The sequence below is a fragment of the Neomonachus schauinslandi genome, chromosome 7 (assembly GCF_002201575.2).
Source record: "Neomonachus schauinslandi chromosome 7, ASM220157v2, whole genome shotgun sequence".
Taxonomy (NCBI): Eukaryota; Metazoa; Chordata; class Mammalia; order Carnivora; family Phocidae; genus Neomonachus; species Neomonachus schauinslandi.
The window spans coordinates 29,189,395-29,214,146 of NC_058409.1; the positions used below are offsets into that span (position 1 = coordinate 29,189,395).

Genomic DNA, 24,752 nt, shown 5'->3' on the forward strand with positions numbered 1-24,752 from the left:
AGGATTTCACATTTTCTTTTAAAACTAGTACCTTGGGGCACCTGGGTGGCTCAGTCGTTAAGTGTCTGCCTGCCTTTGGCTCAGGCCATGATCCCAGGGTCCTGGGATCAAGCCCCGCATCGGGCTCCCTGCTCGGCGGGAAGCCTGCTTCTCCCTCTCCCACTCCCCCTGCTTGTGTTCCCTCACTCACTGTGTCTCTCTCTGTCAAATAAATAAATAAAATCTTTAAAAAAAATAATAAATAAAAATAAAACTAGTACCTTATCCCCAAAACATAAGTGGGAAATGCTAACCTAAGGACTATTTGGTAGAGTGATCAAGCATTCTATTTTGCTCAGGACTAAAGAAACTCCAGGTTATGCATGACTTTCAGTTATACAACCAGGAAAGTCGTAAGCAAACCAGGATGAATTGTTACCTTACTGTCTGGTCACACTTAGAGGGCACTTGTTGAGGAAATAGTTATATATAAACGATTAGTTAAAATCCTAACCTGGTTCTGACCATTTTAATTATACAAAATAATTATTTATATACTTAAACTTTTAATTTTTTACTTTAATTTTATTATGTTATGTTAGTCACCATACAGTACATCGTTAGTTTTTATATATACTTAAACTTTTTAAATTAAACTATCTGAACTGTGTATTATTTATGCATCTAGATATAGGATATATGCTTAGGAAAGTATTGTAACTAAAATTCTGTGTCTTGTAGTGCCTGGCTGGCTCATTTGGTAGAACATGTGACTTGGGGTCATGAGTTCAAGCCCCGCATAGAACTTACTTAAAAAAAAAAAAGGTTCAATGTCTTATTTCTCTAACTTAAAAAAAATAATAATATAGCAACATCTTATATCAGTCTTCTATTACTTGATGTAATAGAACAATGATGTTGTTCTATTGGGTGACTGGGTGACTGTGTCACACTGACAAAAATAACTATACGCAGGCAAAGAAGATCCTAAGAGATCAAGAAGCGAAATGTCATCATAGGCACTCTTTGTGCAAGCTTTCCAGGAGGAGCACAAGAAGCAACTAGATGCTTCAGTTACCTTCTCAGAGTTTTACAAAAAGAGCTCAAGAGGTAGAAGACCATGTCTGCTGAAGAGAAAGTAACTTTGAAGACATGGCAAATGCAGACAAGGCAGTTCTCAAAGAAATGGAAACCTACATTCCTCCTAAAGGGGAAACATAAAGAAAGTTCAAAATTGTCTTCAGCTACGCCTGTCCTGGTGGCACTTTCACTACCTTTACGACTACCCTTGCCTGTGTGACAAGAGGCGCAGGAATCGAAAGCAGGTTCTTGTGGGCACACAGTCTTTTCATCTTCAGTTGTTTCTAACGTGTCTTGTATAAATTAGTTTTTGGTCTCCTAACTGGATGCCACTTTACGATCACAAAAAACTTACATTTGCTTCATTAACATTCTAAATACTTCTGGATAAAATCAACTTTTTTATTAGAAAACAGAAATCAGGGGCGCCTTGGTGGCTCAGATGGTTAAGCGTCTGCCTTCGGCTCAGGTCATGATCCCAGGGTCCTGGGATCGAGCCCCACATCGAGCCCCACATCGGGCTCCTGGCTCAGCGGGGAGCCTGCTTCTCCCTCTCCCTCTGCCTCTCTCCCTGCTCATGCTCTCTCTCTCTGTGTATCTCTGTGTCTCAAATGAATAAATAAAATCTTTAAAAAAAAAAAAAGAAAACAAAAATCATACCTTTACTAAAGCTATATTTTACCTTAGATAATGCTATCTTATACACAAAACACAGTCTTTTAAAACTTATATTTTTAAAAACAATTTATTTCACACGTAGTTACTTAAAACCTTAGGACGGTTTGTTTGTTTTAAAGTAGAAGCATGTCTTTCACAGTAAGATAGTGATTTGTTCTTTGAGGAATTTTATTTTAAGGTTCTTCTGCAGCTGGATTGTGACACAGCTTTGGCTTGTTGGGATTATTTTTCAGGAGCCAATCAGCTAACCAAATCTATGGAAAAAAGAAAAAAAACTTGTAATAAACATTTAAATATATATACTATAAATTATAAATATATACTATGAATGATATAAATATATACTATATATAACCTTACACTTTAAGTAGTATAAATATATATCAATTTAAAACATAGTTTTCAAAATCACTGAGAATGAGAAAATGACCATTAAAAAACTGAAACACTAAGTTTTACATTATGCAAGACTGTCAAGTATAGATCCAAATTGGAAAAGAAGTAAAACTATCTCCTTTTACAGATGACATGATCCTATATATAGAAAATCCCAAAGAATCCACAAGCTATTATAACTAATAAATGAATTCGGCAAAGTTGTAGGCTAAAAGATCAACACAAAAATCATTTGTGTTTCTATATATCAGCAATAAACAACCCAAAAGGAAAATAAGAAGTCACTTCCATTTCAGTAGCATAAAAAAAAAAAAAATCTAGAGTACATTTAACCAACTTGTATACTGAAAACTATATAAAGTGTTGCTGAAAGAAATTTAAAGACCTGAGTAAATGCAAAGATAACCTGTGTTCATGGATACAAAGACTTAATACTATTTTTTCTTTTTTTTTAAAGATTTTATTTTTTAAGTAATCTCTACACCCAAAGTGGGGCTCAAACCCACAACCCTGAGATCAAACATCCTATGCTCCACCGACCAAGCCAGCCAGGTGCCCTGAAAGACTTAATACTGTTAACATGTCATTACTACCTAAAGTGAGCTATAGAGTCAATCCAATCCTTATGAAATTCCCAAAAACATTTTTGCAGAAATGTTAAAGTCAATCCTCAAATTCATATGGAATTTCAAGAGGCTCTGAATATATAAAATAATCATGAAAATGAAAAATAGATTTGGAGAATTTTCTAACTTTGTTCTTCCTTTTTTTTTTTTTAAGTTTTTCATTTATTTACATAATCTCTACACACAACATGGGGCTCACACTCATGACCCAAGATCAAGAGCCGCATGCTCTTCTGACTGAGCTAGCCAGGCGCCCCATCTTTTTTTTTTTTTTTAAGTAAACTCTACACCCAGTGTGGGGCTTGAAGTTATGACCTGGAGCTCAAGAGTCACATGTTCCACTGACTGAGCCATCCAGGAGCCCCCTCTCATCCACTTTTAAGCAGAGTATAAAATGGTACAACCACTACAAAATTTGGCAATACTTATCCAGATTAAAAATGCACATATCAAACACATCAAAACAACATTCTTTTAAAAAAATAACATTATTTTTGACTCAGTATTTCCATTTGTAGGAATTTATTCTATAGATATATGGTACACAGACATATGAATGAAGATATTGACTGTTGGCAGTTCACAGTAACAAAAGAATAGAAACAACCTAAACTACCATCTATATGTGACTAATAAACTGTAGAAATCAATTCAAGAGAATGCCATGAGCTGTTCTTTTAAAACAGGGCAATTTTGTCTGTGGTGTTATTTAATAATTTATATGTTGAGTAAATAAGGTAAAAATTATCAAATGGCCTAGTAGCTAGCATTTGTAAATGTACATGTTTTTAAGTAAAAATATATATGCTTATATATGTATAGATTTTCTCTGCTGAAAGGATATATAGAGGCTGCTAAGAGTGAATGACTCCAGGAAGTATAACTGAATGACCAAGGAACAGAAATGAGAATGAGAGTTACTTTTCATGATATACCCTTTTGTAATTTTTGAATTTATACCATATTTAAATATTGCTTATTAAAAAAACTGTTCTAAATATTACTAAAAAAATTAATTAGAAAAGAAAGTTAAGGGCAAAATTTTTTTAGCTTTTCATATGTTTTGAATTATAATTCTACCTTTTAAATTTTTTTTATTTTTCATTTTATTAAGTAGGCTCCATGCCCAACATGGGGCTTCAACTCACAACCCTGAGATCAAGAGTCATGTGCTCTAGTACTGAGCCAGTCAGGCACCCCTCTACTTTTTGATCTCTTTCCAAATGATGTAATCTCAATGTGTGAAAAGCCTTATACTCAAAGATGTTTACTGTTACACTATTCATAATAGCAAACAACTCAAACAGCAAAAGAAGTATGGTAAGGGTAATAAAAGAAATCACTTAACTATTAAAATAATCTCTATAAAATATATATTTAAATATAGTGATATTTGGGATGCCTGGGTGGCTCAGTCGGTTAAGCATCTGCCTTTGGCTCAGGTCATGATCCCAAGGTCCTGGGATTGAGTCTTGCACTGGGCTCCTTGCTCAGCAGGAGCCTGCTTCTCTCTTTGCCTGCTGCTCCCCCTGTTTGTGCGCTCTCTCTCTCTGACAAATAAATAAAATCTTTTAAAAAAACTAAATATAGTGATATTTATGGGATATATGTTTAAATATAGTAATAGAAATTAAAAAAATAAAACCTGAGCAAAGAAAAAACAGGACTAGAAAAAACAAAACAATAATAGCAGTTAATATTTGAGCACGTATGCACCAGACACTCTAAGAATTTTACATGCATTCATACTTCTTGGTGTTTGTTTTTTTTTAAGTAGACTCCACACCCAGTGTGGAGCCCAATGAGGGGCTTGAACTCACAACCCTGAGATGAAGAGCTGAACTGATTATCAAGAGTCAGATGCCTAACCAACTAAGCCACCCAGGTGCCCTCACATACATTTTTACATTTAATCCTAACAATATCCCTATTATGTAGGCAGGTACTAATCTATTTGCATTTTACTGATGAGAAGAGAAAAACTCAGAGCTTAGATGTCTGGAGTCAGAGTTGAATCTAGGCAAGATGATTTCAAAGACCATGTTTAGGAAATGGAACCAGGGGTATCTTTTTCTTTCTTTAACTTTTTTTTTTTTTTAAGATTTTTTATTTATTTATTCATGAGAGACAGAGAGAGAGAGAAAGAGAGAGAGAAGCAGAGGGAGAAGCAGGCTCCCAAGGAGCAGGGAGCCTGATGCAGGACTTGATCCCAGGACCCTGGGATCATGACCTGAGCCGAAGGCAGATGCTTAACCATCTGAGCCACCCAGGCGCCCTTCTTTAACTTTTCAGTAGTATCAGGTTTCTTACTAAGTAAACATATGTTATTGTCACAATGAAAAGGAGTTATTAAAGAAATAACCTGCCTAGGGGCACCTAGCTGACTCAGTCAGTAGAGTGTGTGACTCTTAGTCTCAGGGGTCGTGAGTTCGAGACCCACATTGGGTGTAGAAATTACTTAAAATAAATAAAAAGAAAAAAAAGAAATAACCTGCTTATCTTTTGTTTTTGGTGAAAGTGACAAAGTTAGTAGGAGAGATTAAATCTTTTGTCTTCCAAAGGGGATTCCCTTTCAGAATAGTAACAGAGGCTGGAGATACTATTTTGTCAGGGCTGGTATTAACCTTCCCTGAGGTGACTGGCTGGCTCAGTGGGAAGAACGTGCCACTCTTGATCTCGGGGGTTATGAGTTCAAGCCCCATGTTGGGCATAAAGCTTACTTAAAAAATAAATAAATAAATGAAATAACTTCCTTGATTATCTCTGAATCTTCAAATGAGTGGGAGTACCTATAAGGAAGGAGCAAGGAAGACATTTGGCCCAGGACACCATCCTAGTTCCGCCTACCCAACTATTCTTCCACCTGACTGAGCAATGCTGAAGTATCTAGGGATGTGAATAAATATGTTTTCTATGAAAAAAATTAGATATCATTAAAAATAAAAATATCAAACAAAATTCAAATATGTATCTAATTTTATCATTTGATTATATAAATTATACCCCTAAACAATGATCTGTATTTGAAGGTCACAGTAACTGAAAATGCATTTTTTTTTTAAGATTTTATTTATTTATTTGAGAGAGAGAGAATGAGAGAGAGTGAGCATGGGGGGGGAGGGTCAGAGGGAGAAGAAGACTCCCTGCTGAGCAGGGAGCCTAATGCAGGACTCGATCCTGGGACTCCAGGATCATGACCTGAGCCAAAGGCAGTCACATAACCAACTCAGGGAGCCACCCAGGCGCCCTGAAAATGTATTTAGAAACAATGGGTTTTTTTTGTTTTTGTTTTGTAGGAACAGTGTTCTTTAAGAGTTAAAATACAGCAGGGTGCCTGGGTGGCTCAGTTGGTTAAGTGTCAGCTTTCAGCTCAGATCATGATCTCAGGGTCCTGGGATAGAGCCCTGTGTCTGACTCCACACTCAGCAGGGAGTCTGCTTGAGGATTCTCTCTCTCCCTCTGCCCCTTTCTCAGCTCATGTGTTCTCTCTCAGATAAATTTAAAAAATCTTAAAAAAAAAAAAAAGAGTTAAAATACAGTAAGAGAATAAGTAATCAAAAGTTATACTTAAGTATCTAAAATGTATATGAAATAGTTTTTAAAATGCTCTTAATACTTTCACTGTTTCAAAAAATACAATGTTTTAAATATGAAAACTATAGACAATTTCTTTAGCGTGAATAAAAAGATTTCTTACAAAAGGATCTGCTGGTTTCTCCTTACAAAGTGCTGTGAGTCCTTCAAGCAGAGTTGGTGTTACATATAAATTTAAATAATCCTTAGCAGCTTGTCCAACTGGAATGGGTTCAATAATCACTGCAAAGACAAATGTATTCCAATTAAAACTACCACAAATGATGAAATATTATATAATCATTACAAAGAAAGAAATTTTAGTGGATAATACTTATAAAGGTTTTTTGTTTTGTTTTGTTTTTTACAAAAAGGAAACAGAACTAGATACATAGCATAGTTTGTTCAAAAACATACAAGCACACACAGAGAAATAATAAGACCACGTAAGACTGGCAAAAAAATGTATCAAAACACTAAGATTGATCATGTATAAGATTCTGATGATGTTTTCTACTATATCCTTGTCTGCATTTCCACTTCCATATTTTTTACAGTAAATACTACCATGGACAATGTCATGAAAAAGAAAAATATGAAGAACATGTAAAATTTAGGAGATTAATTCATTTCAACAATTAATTCCTGCCAACAAAATAGCAGGCATTTTACAAAGTGGTATAGATACAACAGTGAATAACATGTAGTTCTTGCTCTCTTATAAACTATTGAATATACACATAAAACCTATTTCTGTGTGTATAGTATATATTACATTCCTGCTCTTATTTTTCAGGTTTTTAAATAAATTTTGTAAGATCTAGGAAAATTTTAGTGTTTTTAGTCTTGTTTGAACACTATGTAGGTCAACCAGACTTGCAGTTCAACAAAGAATCTATGTATATGAGAAAGAATATATTTTATAAGTCTTAGTAAGTCTTTTGAGGTTGACCTCAATCAATGGGCAACTTTTGATAAAGATGAGAATGTGAAGCTACTGGTCTCATGTGTTCAGATTTAAATCATCACTGACCCAAGGAAAAAGAAGGTGGGAAGACAGGTTTCTATATGACTAGTGTATGGGCTCAGTCTCAATGAGACAACTAACAATGAGAGTCCTTTGCCAGGATGCCAAGAAAACCTAGGAAATGTCTCAAAGGACTTGAGTAAAAGGTTCCTTTCCTATTAGTCTCATTATAGCACTCTTTTTTGTACTGATCACTGTAATAATTTTTATTTTGGTTACACAAATATTTGTCATCAGTCTCTTCTTCTCTTTCAGTTCCATGAAAGTTAGGACCACATTTATCATGTTCACTGTACCCTGTACCCAGGCCCTTTGTAATATTTAAAAATGAAAATTGAGGGGCACCTGGGTGGCTCAGTCAGTTAAGTGTCTGCCTTTAGCCCAGGTCATGATCCCAGGGTCCTGGGATCGAGCCCCATGTTGGGCTCCCCACTCAGCAGGGAGTCTGCTTCTCTCTCCCTCTGCCCCTCCCCTCTCTTGTGCTCTCTCCCTCCCTCAAATACAATCCTTAAAAAATAAAAATGAAAATGAAAATTGATTATTGCCATTCCCATCCTTAAAAAGCTTCATTGGTTCCTCATGGCATTTACAGTCAAGATAGAACTCCATACCAGAGCCCACAGAACTCTATACCATGTAATCTCTACTTACTCTCCAACCTCATATTTATCTTCCTCTGATCTTTGTCTATACAATGTGTCATGTTCTTTCTTGCTCATGACTTGAGAGAGACATGCTGTTCCATCTGCTAGAATGTTCTTCCCTAGATCTCATGTCACTTCCTCAGTTGGGCCTTTCTTATCATAGAGTCTCATAATACCCTATAATTGCTTTGTATAGCACTTACCACACAGTAACTACACAGTCATAACTGTACAATTATTTGGGTAATTATTGTTTAATGGCTATCTTCTGAACATTAGATGTAAACTCCAAGGGAGCAGGAACCTCATCTATTTTTTGTAATTTTACTAAAAAAATTGATTGAGGTATATTCACATATAATAAAATTCACTCACTAAAGTATACAATAAATTTTTAGTAAACTTATAGTTGTGCAATCAGTACCACAATCCAGTTTTAGAACACTTCACTACCCCAAAAATGTTCCTTGTGCCTATTTGCGATTTCCCACTACCACTCCCACCCCTAGCCTTTGGCAAGCACTGAGCTTCTATTTAAAAATTTGCCTTTCCTCAAACCACGAGAGACTATGGACTCTGAGAAACAAACTGAGGGTTCTAGAGGGGAGGGGGGTGGGAGGATGGGTTAGCCTGGTGATGGGTATTAAAGAGGGCACGTTCTGCATGGAGCACTGGGTGTTATACGCAAACAATGAATCATGGAACTCTACATCAAAAACTAATGATGTAATGTATGGTGATTAACATAACACAATAAAAAAAATTTGCCTTTCCTGGATATTTCATATAAACAGGTCATGTATGTTGTCTTTTGTGCCTGGATTCTTTCAGCATTATGTTTTGAGTTTCATCCAATGCGTAGCATGTATCAGTAGTTTGTTCCTTTGAATTGCTGAATAGTATTCTATTATACGGCTATACAACATTTTGTTTAACCATTAATACATAGTTGGATTGTTTCTAGTTTTTGGCTGTACTGAATAGTACTGCTATAAACATTCACATATGTCTTTATGTAGATTTATGTTTTCATTTCTCTTAGATGGGTATATACTAAGAGGAGCGGAATTGCAACAGAGTTACATGGTAAGCATACGTTCAACGTTTTAAGAAACCACCAAACTGTTTTCTAAAGTGGCTTTATCATTTTACAATAATGTATGAGGATCCCAGTATCTCTTTATCCTTGCCATTATTATCCATTGTAGTGTGTGTGCGGTGGTATCTCATTGTGGTTTTTTTGTTTTGTTTTATTTTAACTCATTGTGATTTTAATTTGCATTTCCCCAGTGATTATGTTTTAACACCTTTTCATGTGCTTATTAGCCATTCATGTATCTTTTGTGAAATGCTTATTCAAAAATTTTGCCTGGTTTTTGTTTGCCTTCTTTTTACTGAATTAATTATAAGAGTTCTTCATAAATCCTAGATAAAAGTCCTTTATTTCATATGATTTTCAAATATTTCCTACCAGTCTGTGGTTAATCTTTTCAATACTTTTAATGATGGCTTTTGAAACATAAAACATACAAACTTTTAATTTTGATTTATCAATATTTTCTTTTATGGATCATGCTTTTGCTATCATTTGCAAAAACCCTTTGTCCAACTCAAGGTTATGAAGATTTCCCATGTTTTCTTCTAGATACTTTTAGCTCTTATGTTTAGGTCTATGATCCATTGTTGTTACATTTTGTATGGGGTATGAAACAAGATCTGAGTTCTTTCTCTTTTTTTGCATGTGGGTATTCAGTTGTCCTACCTAGCACCATTTGTTGAAAAGATCACCTTTTCCCCATCAAACTGTCTAGGCACTTTTGTTGAAAGTCAACTGACCAAAATGTAAGGATTTATTCCTAGATTCTCAATTCTCTTTCATTGATCTATATGTCTAGAATAATACTGTCTTAATTACTGAGGTCTCATAGTAAGTTTTGAAATAAGATTAGTGGAAGTTCAACTTATTTCTTCTTTTTAAAAATTGTTTTAGCTTGCCTAGATCTTTTGCAATTCCAGATAAATTTTAGAATCAGCTTGCCAACTTCTACATAAAAGAATGTATGGATTTTGATAGGAAGTGCATTAAATTAATTGATCAATTTGGAAAGAACTGCCATCCTGACAATATTGACTCTTCTAATCCATCAACATGGGACGTCTATCTATTTTAGATAGTCTTTCACTTCTCTCAATAATGTTTTATGCCTTTCATTATATAAGAATTGTACTTCTTTTGTTAAATTTATTCCTAAGTATTTTATTATTTACCTATGTAATTCTAGTATAAGTAACATACAGTGTGTTATATTAGTTTCAGGTATACACCATAGTGATTCAATAATTCTTTTTTTTTTTTTTTTAAGATTTTATTTATTTATTTGACCAGAGAGAGAGAGAGAGCAAGCACACACAAGCAGGGGGAGTGGTAAGCAGAGGGAGACTCAGGCTCCCCGCAGAGCGGAGAGCCCGATGTGGGGCTTGATCCCAGGACCCTGGGATCATGACCTGAGCCGAAGGCAGATGCTTAAGCGACTGAGCCACCCAGGCGCCCCGTGATTCAACAATTCTATACATTGCTCAGTGTTCATCAAAATAAGTGTACCCTTAATCCCCTTCACCTATTTCACTCATCCCCATCCAGCCACCCTCTGGTAACCATCAGTTTGTTCTCTATTTTTAAGAATCTGGTTTTTGTCTCTTTTTTCTTTATTTTGTTTCGTAAATCCCACCTATGAGTGAAATAGTATTTTATTACTTTTGATGCTATTGTGAATGAAATTATTCCCTTAACTTCATTTTTGGATTATTTCTACCTCATCTTCTTCTTTAAAAAAAAAAAAAAAAAGATTATTTGAGGGGTGCCTGAGTGGCTCAGTTGGTTAAGCATCTGGCTTCAGCTCAGGTCATGATCCCAGGGTCCTAGGATCAAGCCCCGTGTCAGGGTCCCTGCTCAGTGGGGAGCCTGCTTCTCCTTCTCCTCCCCGCTCATGCTCTCTATGGCTATCTCTGTCTCTCTCTCTCTCAGATAAATAAAATCTTAAAAAAAGAAAAAAAAATGATTTGATATTTGAGAGAGAGAGAGAGTGCATGCCCGAGCAAGCAGAGGGAGGGTCAGAGGGAGAGAGAGAATCCTGAAGCAGATTCCCTGCTGAGAGCCCAACATAGGGCCCAATCCCACAACCCTGAGATCATGACCTGAGCCAAAATCAAGAGTTGGACGCTTAACCAAATGAGCCACCCAGCTGCCCATCTACCTCATCTATTTTTGCCGATCGTTTATTATTTGTCTCTAGCAACTAGGGCTGGATGAATTAATGTGAAAATAAGGTTTTCATGTTTCTTACACAGATGAACTTTCATGGCACTTTAATGACATTTGTAGTTTACACATTGCATTGTATACTTATTTTTATACATTTTTAAAATACGATCAGCTTGAGAGCAGGGACATATTGTTATTCATCTTTGTATTTCCGGCACATAGTAGTTAATTCAATAAATTTGTTGAAGGAATGGAATATAGCAAAGCTTTGAATTAGCCATCTCTATTGAAAGGGAGGGGTAAGGACACTACATTTTTTCAAGGGTTAGGAACATGTCTGAATATCTTTATGACTTGCTTGAGTGAATCATCATATAGGGTTTTGCAAATAGTTCTTGACTGACTGCTAAGCAAGAGAGAGCTCATACCCCAAACTCTGAGAATTTACTCCAAAGAACTTCACATTCTCACAGCAAAAGATCTGTAGTGTGGTACGTAATTAATCATTTATATTTATCCTACAAGTGCTGCTTCTCAAATGTCTAATTATATCTCTTAAACTCATGTCTAGAGGACAAATTAGTGGGTAAAATCAAAAGCAATCTAAAATAACAGTTTAGGTATATAACCCTATGAGTAAGAAGAGCTTCTAAAAAAAGGACTAGAGAAAACCAAACAATAATAGCAGTTAATATTTGAGCACATATGCACCAAACACTAAGAATTTTACATGCATTTATATATTCAACCCTAACAATATCCCTAACTAGGTAGGCAATACTAATAATATTTGCATTTTACTGATAAGAAGAGAAAAAAACAGAGAGAGGTGAGATGTCTGGAATCAGAGGAAAATCTAATTCACTGGGGCACCTGGGTGGCTCAGTCGTTAAGTGTCTGCCTTCAGCTCGGGTATGATCCCAGGGTCTTGGTTCGGGTCCCGCATCAGGCTCCCTGCTCGGCGGGAGGCCTGCTTCTCCCTCTCCCACTCCCCCTGCTTGTGTTCCCTCTCTCACTGTGTCTCTCTCTGTCAAATAAATAAATAAAATCTTAAAAAAAAAAAATCTAATTCACTAAGAGGACTAAATCTAAGTACTATCACATTAAAAAGACTTCATGTTTGAGATGTACTTCAAAATAATGTGGAAGCATTAGAAATAGAAGCAGAGGTTATAGATGATATAATTAGACGGATCACAATTATTTAAGTCGGGTGATAGTTTCATTAGGGGTTTATTTTTATTATTCTACTTTTGATTATGTTTGAAATTTCCACAATAAACAATTCCAAAGAAAAAGATACCCTAATAGAAGGGATATGTGATAGAAACTAGATCAGTAAGAATAAAATATGTAAGTAGGCAAATCCTTTTGTGTACAAATAGCTATAAAATAGTTTTGTGGGGCATCTGGCTGGCTCAGTGAGTGGAGCATGCAACTCTTGATTTCAGGGTCATGAGTTCAAGCCCCACGTTGGGTGCAGAGATTACTTAAAAATTTAAAAATGAGGGGTGCCTGGGTGGCTCAGTCATTAAGCGTCTGCCTTCGGCTCAGGTCGTGATCTCTGAGTCCTGGGATCGAGCCCCGCATCAGGCTCCCTGCTCCGCGGGAAGCCTGCTTCTCCCTCTCCCACTCCCCCTGCTTGTGTTCCCTCTCTCGCTGTGTCTCTCTCTGTCAAATAAATATAATCTTTAAAAAAAAAAAGAAAGAAAACAAACTAAAAACCTCAATGTTATTCCTTACTATGCCCACTTCTAGAAGATTTACAACTTCCATAACAGGATGGAAACAAAAAACGGGCCTGAGACTTACTAATTTCACAACCGCATAAACATTCATCAGACAAACAGTAAAGAGTTAGAGAAAATGGGAAATCTATCATAATTTCCAAGGGAGATTCTTTTTTTCATGTGTAACAAACTTTACTGATGCATTACGGAGAACTTAAGGAATTGCAACAAAGGAGAAGAAAAACCCTAAGTATGGCTAGTCTAAGAGAAAAGAAAGAAAAAAGTAAACTCTTCTCAAAAGATTCCCTATAGGACACAATTTAGTTTCTGAGGGAAATACTGAATTTTCCATTCTTGGCCTCAAGTTTGTAAGTAACTGTAACTTCAAAATATGACAAAATATATTGGAGAAAAACCCTGTTATCTTCGTTCCCAGGTACATCACCCAAATAAAAGAGAAAGCAAACAATAGGGAGATGCACTTGACTAAATTACTCATTGGTAACTCACCTTCAGGAAACATGAATCGAATTTCTCTTTCTGCTGCAGCAAAATCATTGCTCCCATGAAGTGCATTCCTCAGGTCATCTGTGCCATAAATTGCCCTTAAACTAAAAGTAAGTTAGAGATGATGACCATCCAATGTGATAGCCTTTCCTTACTCTTTACATATGCGTTCTACTTAGGAATTTTACAGAAGCATTGCCACTTCTCACATATGGAAGTTTTAATCTATTTTGAATTTAAGCTTAAATCTACCTAGATGAGGGTCAAATATATTTAAATCTGCGGGAGGGATACACTGGGAAACAGGAGTTCTCTGGGTGAAGAGGAGGTGTTGTTTTGTGAGAAGTGAAAAGGCAACATATATTAAAAAATGCAAGAATTCAATGTCCTCGTGTTTCCAAACTTTAATGATAATGCTAAAAATCTGTTTTTCTGGCCTTCTATTACCAATATTATTTTTAAAAGCCATGACAATTTTCCTATGAAAAATCCTACTTCGGGGGCAGTTTAATTCAAGGATGAGAGAACAATTAGGCTAATCAGAAGAATTAGGCTAAATCAGAAATTCCCTGAGGCCTTTTGGGGTATATGGTATTAAGATGGACATTTTAATAGCTAAAATGTAAAACTGACCCCACCCCCATCCCAACGAAAAAACAAAAAGTTGACTTAGAAAAACTTTCAAATGAAAAGAAACTCCTATTACAATGAAATCAGTTTTGGGTTTGGTTTTGTTTTGTTTCATTTTTATACTTGGATTCCATTTTTCCCCCTAGGAAAGTTACCTGTCTGGGTGAGTCTCTTTAGCTACTAAGGTATTACTTGGTCCCAAAAGTTCTTTCCAGTAAGAGATGGCTTTATGTCTAGCTAATATCATGGCAACAAGTGGTCCAGAACTCATGTAAGCTGTTAAATTGGGGAAAAACATTTTCCCATACTGTTCCACATAAAAGTTACTACATTGCTCAGGGCTGAGATGGAGTTTTCTTCTCTATAAGAGAAACAAAGTCAACAAAAGTATTTAAAATGACAGTTCAATAATAACTCATTAAGTCATTAATAACTTGAAATTCATACAAATCTGATTATAAATGTAAGATTTTTATATTATGAAGAAAGGGAGAGATAAAATTAAATGTAGGCTATAAATAAACTTCTCCAAGTTATTTAACCAACTCTCATGCGCTGTTGATGTGAAGGTAAACCCATGCAGCCACTGTGGAAACCAGTATGGAGGTTCATCAAAAAGTTAAAAATAGAAATACTATATGATCCAGTAATTCCACTACTAGATATTTACCCAAAGAAAACAAAACCACTAATTCAAAAAAATATATGAACCCCTACATTTATTGCATCATTATTAACAATAGCTGAGACATGAAAGCAACACAAAGATCAATCTACAAATAAGTGGATAAAGATGTGGTATATAAATACAATGGACTATTACCCAAACATAGCATAGAAAGGAATGAGATCTTGCCATTTGTGACACTATGGACGGACCCAGAGGGTATTATGCTAAATGAAATAAGTCAGACAGAGAAAGACAATTACCATTTCATTTATATGTGGAATCTAACAAGAGAATGAACAAACAAAAAACAGACTCTTAAATACAGAGAACAAACCTGTAGTTGCCAGAGGGGATGTTAGTAGGAACTTATAGTTACAAAATAAGTAAGTCACAGAGATGAAAAGTACAGCATAGAGAAAAGAGTTAATAATATTGTCATAACGTCATACGGTGACAGATGGTGACCACACTTACTGTGGTAAGCACTGACTGAAGTACAGAATTGTAAAATCAGTATGTTGTACACCTGAAGCTAATATACATTGCATGTTGATTATACTTAAGTTAAAAACAGTTACTTAACCTACTTAAGAAAAACTATTCTTATCTGGCAGCCTACTTCAATATATGGTTTGTTAATGACAAACTGAGCTTATCTCCTTCTTTAAGTAAAAAGACTACTATCATCAACATTTTTATACTTTGTATACATTAAAGTAACAAAATTGGACTCCAGAATATTCCAAATTCATCTTTATCTATTTGTGATATTTTCCTATTAATTGTGAAATTTTCCTATATTTTTTTAGGGAGCTGGTCTCATTGTGGTACTTAGAAATAATATACAGTATAACGATGCAGTAAACAAGTTTTTCTGTTGAATGTAGAAGTTGTGTAATCTTTATTCTGGTTCTGCCATAAATATGTAGGTTCACTATGATCTTAAAATACTTGGTACTAAGTTTCTCAGTTTGAAAGAACATAAAATATTGAGGGCAAAGAAACATTATTTTCTTCACAAATGAGATTATACAAATGAATCAGTAAAAAATCATAGAAGTGAAATCAGCCATTCTTCCGATTAGAGATCATCCTTCTCTAAAAGCAGCTATTTGAACACTTTTTTTAAAAAAGATTTTATTTATTTATTTGACAGAGACACAGCGAGAGAGGGAACACAAGCAGAGGGAGTGGGAGAGGGGGAAGCAGACTTCCCGCTGAGCAGGGGGCCCGATGCGGGGCTCGATGTGGGGCTAGATCCCAGGACTCGGATCAAGACCTGAGCCGAAGGCAGACGCTTAACGACTGAGCCACCCAGGCGCCCCTATTTGAACACTTCTAAAAAATCATCTATTACTACTGTTTGTTAGTTCCACTAAAGGTGGATCATGAAGGAAAAGACTCAAGAAATAACAGAGATTCAAATTAGTCACCAAGAAAAACTTCTGGCTAGAATAAGGATGATGAGAATGGAGATAAGTTGGAAGGTCAAGGCTAAAAATCTCCATGATTAAGGCAGAAAGCTATCTTTCTAAAGTGGGTTAGATTTTCCTGACAGTACAGCATGAAATTTACCAAGTGACCTCTTAAGGCTCCTTCCAAAACAATCATGTGTCCTCAGGTTTCGGACACTTGGCATAATTGCTCGGTGGGTGACCTAGGTGAGTCAGCACTGCTGTAAACAGGCTCTGCTGACAAATATAACATTCTCACCAGTCAAGGACCAGCTACTACAAAATAGGTGCTTGCATCTGTTCACATACTGAAATTCATATAGTCAAGAAAAAGAAATTTGAGAAGTTACAAAACCACCTGATTTAGTATAATCCTTGATTCTATTACTTAAAAATGAGATGTGTCAGTATTTGTGATTCTTGGGCATACTGGTATGGGTTTTTTTTGTTGCTGCATTTCATCTGTTATAATGTAAGCCCTTATCACATGCCCTTTAACAAGCAAGGGACACCACCTTCTGCAGGTGTGCTGCCTAATGCAGCATAATTATAAACATTAAGAGCTCCTCTTAAACTAAAATTGATGAGGGGCACCTGGGTGGGTCAGTCGGTTAAGTGTTTGACTTCGGCTCTGGTCATGATCTCAGAAGCCCCCCATCTGGCTCCAGAGGTTTGCTCTCAGCAGGGAGTCTGGCCCTCCCCCGTTCATTCCGTCTGTCTCCCTCTCTCTCAAATAAATAAATAAAATCTTTTAAAAAATTAATAATGAATCAGTAATTCCATTGGTTACTTTAAAATTAGGTCGGGGCACGTGGCTGGTTAGGTCAGTGGAAGATGCGAATCTTGGTCTTGGGGTTGTGAGTTTGAGCCCCACGTGGGGTGTGAAAATTGATTAAAAATAAAATCTTTTTTTAAAGATTTTTATTTATTTGTCAGAGAGAGAGAGAAGGAGAGAGAGAGAGAGATTGCGCACAAGCAGGGGGAGCGGCAGGCAGAGGGAGAAGTAGGCTCCCCGCTGAACAAGGAGCCCGATGTGGGACTCCATCCCAGGACCCTGGGATCATGACCTGAACCGAAGGCAGACAACCGACTGGGCCACCCAGGTGTTCCTAAAAATAAAATCTTTAAAAAAATTAGATCAGGTAAAATTTTTTGGGATTCATGTGAATATTTTCACAAAGAGAAGTAGTATTAAATAATATCAGAAAAGGAACCATTAGGGGGCGCCTGGGTGGCTCAGTTGGTTAAGCGACTGCCTTCGGCTCAGGTCATGATCCTGGAGTCCCGGAATCGAGTCCCGCGTCAGGCTCCCTGCTCGGCGGGGAGTCTGCTTCTCCCTCTGACCCTCCTCCCTCCCATGCTCTCTGTCTCTCATTCTCTCTCTCTCAAATAAATAAATAAAATCTTTAAAAAAAAAGAAAAGGAACCATTAGTTTGTAACAAAGGAAAGACTGCCACCTATTGAAAGAATGCATCATTTTTCAGAAGGTTTTCCCTAGATGGCAACAAGAAAGCCTTAATTAAATTCAGGGGCGCCGGGGTGTCTCAGTCATTAAGCGTCTGCCTTCGGCTCAGGCCATGGTCCCAGGGTCCTGGGATCGAGCCCCACATCGGGCTCCCTGCTCAGCGGGAAGCCTGCTTCTCCCTCTCCCACTCCCCCTGCTTGTGTCCCCTCTCTTGCTGTGTCTGTCGGTCAAATAAATAAAATCTTTAAAAAAAAAAAAGAAAGCCTTAAGTTCCACAGACATCCAACTACAATAAAGCCTATTTTAAAACTATACAATACAAAGAATAAATATTGTACAATTCTACTTACATGAGATATCTGGAATAGTCAAAGTCAGAGAGACAGAAAAAGCAGAATAGTGGTTACCAGAGGCTGGGAAGAGGGGTAAACAGAGTGAGTAAGTAATAAGTACAGAGTTTCAGTTCCAGATGACAAAAAAGTTCTAGAGTTGGATGGTGGTGATGGCTGCACAACAAAGGAAATGCACTTAATACTGCTAAACTGTACACTTAAAAATGGTGAATTTTATGTTGTGTATATTTTATCACAATTAAAACAAAAGAGAAGCATACAATATACCAAAGCTTTCTTTGGTATGAAATTTACTGCTGACTAGGGAAAGTGTTAAATACTAGTATTTAAACATTCTCACCAGTCAAGGACCAGATGCTGCAAAATAGGTGCTTGCATCTGTTCTCATACTGAAATTCATATAGTCAAGAAAAAGAAATTTCAGAAGTTACAAAACCACCTGATTTAGTATAATCCTATTATTCATTATTTAAAATTAAGATGTGTCAGTATTTGTGATTGTTAGGCATATTTAACATGAGCTACTTAGGTTTTTCACTATTTTTAAAATATGGACTTTTAAAAAAACTTAAATAGGATACATTTATCTTATTTGTATACTTCATTTAATTGTTTTTTCCCCAAATTTAATGGGTAATATACTTACAGGGATAAGAAATTCAAAACACTATAAAAGAGTATATACTGAAAAATTGCATTCCCATCCCTGTCCTAATCCACCCTGGTCTTCCTCGCTCTCAAATAGGCAACCATTTTTTAATCTCCTAGTGTTTGATTTTGCAAATACTGGCAAACATGAATATATGTTACTTTTTCTCTATCACAAAAGATTGCTATATACAGTTCTGCCATCTTGCTTTTTTCCATAACAGGACATGGAGAGGTTCCTCTTTTTTCATTTTACAACTAGTTGCATAGTATTCAATTTGATGGATTCGTCAGAGTCTACTTAACTAATCCTTTTTTTAAAGCTTTTTATTTTTTTTTATTTTATAAGATTTTATTTATTTGCGAGAGAGAATGAGAGACAGAGAGCATGAGAGGGAGGAGGGTCAGAGGGAGAAGCAGACTCCCTGCTGAGCAGGGAGCCCGATGTGGGACTTGATCCCGGGACTCCAGGATCATGACCTGAGCCGAAGGCAGTTGCTTAACCAACTGAGCCACCCAGGCGCCCTTTTTTAAGCTTTTTTAAAAAGATTTATTTATCAGAGAGAAAGAGAGAGAGAGCGCGCACAAGCAGGGGGAGCGGCAGGCAGAGGGAGAAGCAGGCTCCCTGATGTGGGACTCAATCCCAAGACCCTGGGGATCATGACCTGATGAAGGCAGACGCCCAACTGACTGAGCCACCCAGGCACCTCTGTTCCATCCATTTTTAATTGATTTTTTATCTTTTTCTAGGAACTCTATATATTTAAAGATTAGCCCTTTATGTTATCAATTGCGAATCTTTTTTTCCCATGTTTGTCATCTGCTTTCAAGTTTTGACTTTATGATGTTCACTTGGCTATGCATAAGTTTTTTATGTTTATAGTCTTGTCAATCTTTTCTTTTATGGCTCCCAGATAAGTCATAGTAAAAAAAGGCTGTCCCACTCCAAGAATAAAAGACATTCATGCATCTTTTCTTCTAGAATTTATATCATTTAATTTTAAAATATTAATCTTAGATCTGTTTGGAGTTTACCCTCATTATACAGTATATTTGAATCCAACTTTTTTTAATAGCTACCCAATTTTCCTAACAATATTTATTAAAAAGTTCTTTACCTGAGTCTCTTAAATATAGTAAATATTTCATTATATATTCCTGCACTACTTCCTTACACTTTCTTTTACCATTCTTACCCTTAGGCTTTACCTATCCTACTCAGCTCAGCTGAAATCCCTTATCTTTCCATAGACTGAAGTTTTCTTTTTTCTTTTATTTTTATTTATTTGCGAGGGAGAGCAAGGGAGAGAGAGAGAGAGAGAACAAGAGCAGAAAGGAGGGCAGAGGGAGAGGGAGAAGCAGACTCCCCGCTGAGCAGGGAGCCCGATGTGGGACTTGATGCTGGGACCCTGACACCATGACCAGAGCCGAAGGCAGATGCTTAACCAAATGAGCCATCCAGGCGCCCCTCCGTTTTCTTTTTAAAAACACTGACAAAATAGACAATATGACACTATACAAATATAAGAGAATAAAAAAACCTGGAATTTCAAATAGGGACGGTAAAAAAATATTCAAAATATTTCATTCTATTTGATAATCTTTAACAAGACTCTTTTTACATACATTTTCAAACCTCTACCAACTGCAGAATAAGGCTTTAAAACATTAAATGTTTTTAATAATTGAAAAAAAAAAACCAACAGTCTAAAGTCCATCAATTGAACAAGTAAATTGTTCATTCACGGAGGGGAATATCACACAGAAGTGAGGAAGAATGAGATAGATTCAGATGTAATAACATGGAATGCAATCTGAGTAACTTTGTAAAGGAAGTCTAGGGAAGAGGACTGTCCTATTTTATGGGGGGAGGGGGAACGGTTTGAAATGCTTAGAAAATCCTGCAAGGACAGAAAGCATTAAGTAGATGCCTTTTCTTGGAGACTGAGACTTGGGTGGGAGAGCAGAGGAGGAGGAAAAAGGAATTTTAATTATCATTTTATATTCTTTTGAAGTATAAAAAAAATTAAAACTAACATATATAACTTTTATACTTAGAAGTTAAACCTAAGTTTAGTACTAAGTACTAAGGCACTAAATAGGTTAACATATTTAAGTTTTTTTTAAAGAGCAAAGAGAGAAAAAAAACCATGATCATCATGCCCAAAAGTTACCTGAACAATGGTGAATCCAGATCTGAGAATAATATCTTGTATCTCCTCCTCTTTGTCAGCAATATCTGGTTTGATAATAGCCAGAGTTTTTTCTACATATATCTGAGGTGGGGGCATTGACATCTCCATTCTGCCTTTTCAGGGTACAATTTAGGAGATTCTCCACAGGTATCAACTGCAATGACATGCATCATCCCCACCCCAAATTTTAATGTAATTGTGATTAAGAACAGCATTATTAGGCGCTTGATGTTATTAATTTACAGTTATAAACTGGTGAATCTTTTTCTATAAGCAGTGTCTCAAAAATACGATGTTGGGGGGACGCCTGGGTGGCTCAGATGGTTAAGCATCTGCCTTCGGCTCAGGTCATGATCCCAGGGTTCTGGGATCGAGCCCCACATCGGGCTCTGTGCTCAGCAGGGAGCCTACTTCTCCCTCTCCCTGCCTGTCTGCCTACTTGTGATCTCTGTCAAATAAATAAATAAAATCTTTAAAAAAACAAACGATGTTGGGGAGGCTGGTTGGCTTTGTCCGAGGAGCATGTGACTCTTGATTTCTGGATCTCGTGGGTTCGAGCCCCAGGTTAGGTGCAGAGATTACACAAATAAAGAAAAAAAAAACCACGCCATTTCTACTCTACGTCTATCGGTTTTCCCAAGCGCTTTCGTTGAGGTATAGAGGCCAAGGGGCAGTCTGAAGGCCTGGCCCTGGCACGGACTCTCGGGACTGCAGGTGAAGACCGGGTCAGCCACTCTGTAGCAACTTTCTACCCAGCGGCAGGTAAGCCGTCCCCCCGTCCCCGCCCCTCCTGGAAGACCACACATAGGGTCTGGCCTGGTCCCAGGTCCCAGTGCCCTTCCGAGGTACACTCGCAAATTCCTGAGTACAGCCCTCATCTGCGCACTCACCCGGCGCCCGCTCCGCCGGGCCACCACCCCTTGTTGCTAGGAGACCCAAAGCACAGTTCAGGGACGGTGGCTGCAGAGGGCCAATCCCAGCACAGTGCGTCACAGATTCTGGGGTAGTTCCTTTCAATCAAGAGGAGCCAGCCTACAGCCGTCTTTATTCCCCCCTGCCAATCTTAGAGCACCGGACATTTTCCAACATTTTCCTCATCTTATTTCACCCTCCTTGCCATTTAAAGGATGCTTCAATTATATCAACTTTATAAATAATGAGACAAATCATAGGCACTCCTCCTCATCCCACACCATCCCGTTTCAGACAGTATATGTAAGAAACCCACGTCAAATACCTTAGTCATTCCACCAGATAGTGTTCCCTTTATTCCCAGATTCTGTAATCATTAAAAAAGCAATCTTCGGGGGGTGGGAGGATGGGTTAGCCTGGTGATGGGTATTAAAGAGGGCACGTTCTGGGGCACCTGGGCGGCTCAGTCGTTAAGCGTCTGCCTTCGGCTCAGGTCATGATCCCAGGGTCCTGGGATTGAGTCCCACATCGGGCTCCCTGCTCAGCGGGAAGCCTGCTTCTCCCTCTGCCACTCCCCCTGCTTGTGTTCCCTCTCTCTGTGTCTCGCTCTGTCAAATAAATAAATAAAATCTTAAAAAAAAAAAAGGGGCACGTTCTGCATGGAGCACTGGGTGTTATATGCAAACAATGAATCATGGAACACTACATCAAAAACTAATGATGTAATGTATGGTGATTAACATAATAAAAAAAAGCAATCTTCAACTTGTGAAATAACATTTATTTATAGAGCAGTTACAAGAGGCTTAATTTAGTTACATCTAAATCAAGCCTAAGGAACAAAGAAGTGAGCAACATTTACAGCATAACCCCAAATCTCAGCTTTCCTGTTTTATATTATGTCCACAGACACCTTTGACTCCTTGATTGTGAGTTAACATTTTTCTTACTAGAAAAGACAATAGAAAACTGGTAAACAAGTACTGGGATCTTCTCTGAGTCTCAATAAGAGGTCAGGTTAACAGAAGAGGTTTTCCATCATCCACAGGGTTGGCTGGTTCTCATTCCAAACTATTTAAGTCTCTTCTTTTGTCTAACCAAATACTCAGCACCTATAGTCAAGGCAGATAGCAAGGTATGAATCTTAAAAACTACAGAGATTTGAATGCAATTTTCTTCTTCTGCAATGAGGTTTGACAATGCTTTTTTTTCCTTTTATGTATGGTCTTGCCCAGAAAAGAAACCCCCAATGTCAGCTTCTGGCTACCATGTCTTACCCCTGTAGATGGGACAGTGTGAACATACATTAATATCAACAGGTGTAGCAACCAAAAAATGGACAGTGATTCCAGCCTTTGGTCTGCATGTTTAGCCCTTTGACTTGAGGCACTGGAAGCAGGAGCTCCAGTTATTTATCTATCCCCAGCTCTCTTGAGACTTCTCTGCTGCTGTCTTCCTACACTACTTTACTTCACTATCTATGAAAGCCGGTCCTACAGAGACTTAGAGATTTCCAAAGCAGTAGGTACAATGTCAATACCTCAGGGCCTTTAGCCACCTCTAAACATAAACTCTGAGAACACAAGGTCACTTTAACATCACTCTTATTCTCACAGACTTTCTAAAATCAGATTCCAGAGGCTGTACTCCTTTTCCTTACAGCTCTCTATATACAGTACCTGAATCTGCTCCAAGACTTCTCGCTGCATCTCCACAGCCATATGGTACACATGATGACCAGAGTCATTGTACATCACAGCATTCTGGAACATCAGCATCAGGTCCCGCTGGAACTGAGCCATGGTGCGAATCCGTCCCTTAGACAGATTCCTCTTTAAGCTAGTTAAGTCCATGGGTCTGCAGGTGGCCAAGAGAAACCACAGGAAATCAGACCTTTATGTGGGACCTAACATGCTCTCCTGGAGAACCAGCTCTTAATTCCCATCAGATAATAAAATAGCAACAGCAGCTAACATTTGACTTTTTACAATAGGCCAAGTGCTTACCTTGCCAAGTACAAGGTACTTTCTATATTAATTCACTTGGTCCTCTCAGTAAACCTATAAACTAGGTACCTTATTATCACCAACTGGCAGTGGGTAACCAATGCTAAAGAAGTTAAGTACTTGCTCAAAGTCACACAGCTTGGATTCCAATTTAGAGGTAGCCTGACTCCAGAGCCCACACACCCAGCCACTATACCACTGTAGGAGGGGTGCTGGCCCCACATACCAAAGTTGCAAAGAGCTCCAATGATTAGTCTGTCACAGAGGAGTTACTGACTGACTCTTCACAATGTGTAGTCATATACTAGTTGTTTAATCTGCTTCTCTTACTATATAATCAAAAGCTAAGAATTTTTTTTCTCCTTTTGTGGAGATGAAGAGTGTGAATCAAGTGAATGTTTAGATAAATAACTATTTAATGAGACACAGAGAGTGGGTATATAAGGGAAGACACAGCAGTGTAGAAAGAGGACGGAACTAGGAGGTTAAGAATCTGGGGTTTAGTTCTAGCTCTGCTATTCACTGTTGATCACCCCAAGTCATGAGCACCTCTGAGCCTTACTTTCCTCACGTACAGAATAAAGGAGTCTGTCTGCAAAGGTCCTTTCCTGATCTTTTACACTCTATTAACACACTGGTGTATGACAGCATTTTAGACGAATTATGCTATAAAAATCCAAAATAGTGCTATTAACCAATGTTTGTAACAACCATTTGGATTACCATCTTTGCCCTAGCATACCTATAATGGTTTGATGAATATAGTGTTCTTTTTAAAGTTTTGCTCCAAAAGAACAGCATCAAAACTATCAAAGGCTATGTAAGATTATAATGAATGGATATTACTTAAAAATCAATACTAAAAAAGAAAAAAGCCTATTATTATCCTTTTGTTCCCTGTATTCCTTCTCAAATG

The 24,752-nt window shown here is 37.3% G+C and overlaps 1 protein-coding gene across 1 annotated transcript; it reads right to left on the reverse strand.

The window, feature by feature from the left end:
• Positions 1–1,840: 1,840 nt before the first annotated feature.
• NME5 (NME/NM23 family member 5) lies at positions 1,841–21,026 on the reverse strand. The gene is made up of 5 exons (XM_021701999.1): positions 20,898–21,026; positions 14,288–14,493; positions 13,506–13,606; positions 6,457–6,575; positions 1,841–1,991 (listed from the first exon to the last, which is right to left on the reverse strand). The coding sequence occupies exons 1-5, from the start codon at positions 21,024–21,026 to the stop codon at positions 1,911–1,913; spliced, it is 636 nt and encodes a 211-aa protein (XP_021557674.1). The 3' UTR covers positions 1,841–1,910.
• Between the last annotated feature and the right edge of the window lie 3,726 nt (positions 21,027–24,752).

Coding starts and splice junctions, on each gene's coding strand:
- NME5 (XM_021701999.1), bottom strand. CDS start 21,026: ATGGAGATGTCAATGCCCCCACCTCAGATATATGTAGAAAAAACTCTG. Junction 14,494..20,897: donor CTGGATTCACCATTGTTCAG/GTAACTTTTGGG, acceptor TTTCTCTTATAG/AGAAGAAAACTCCATCTCAG. Junction 6,576..13,505: donor TCGATTCATGTTTCCTGAAG/GTGAGTTACCAA, acceptor TTGTCTTTGCAG/TGATTATTGAACCCATTCCA.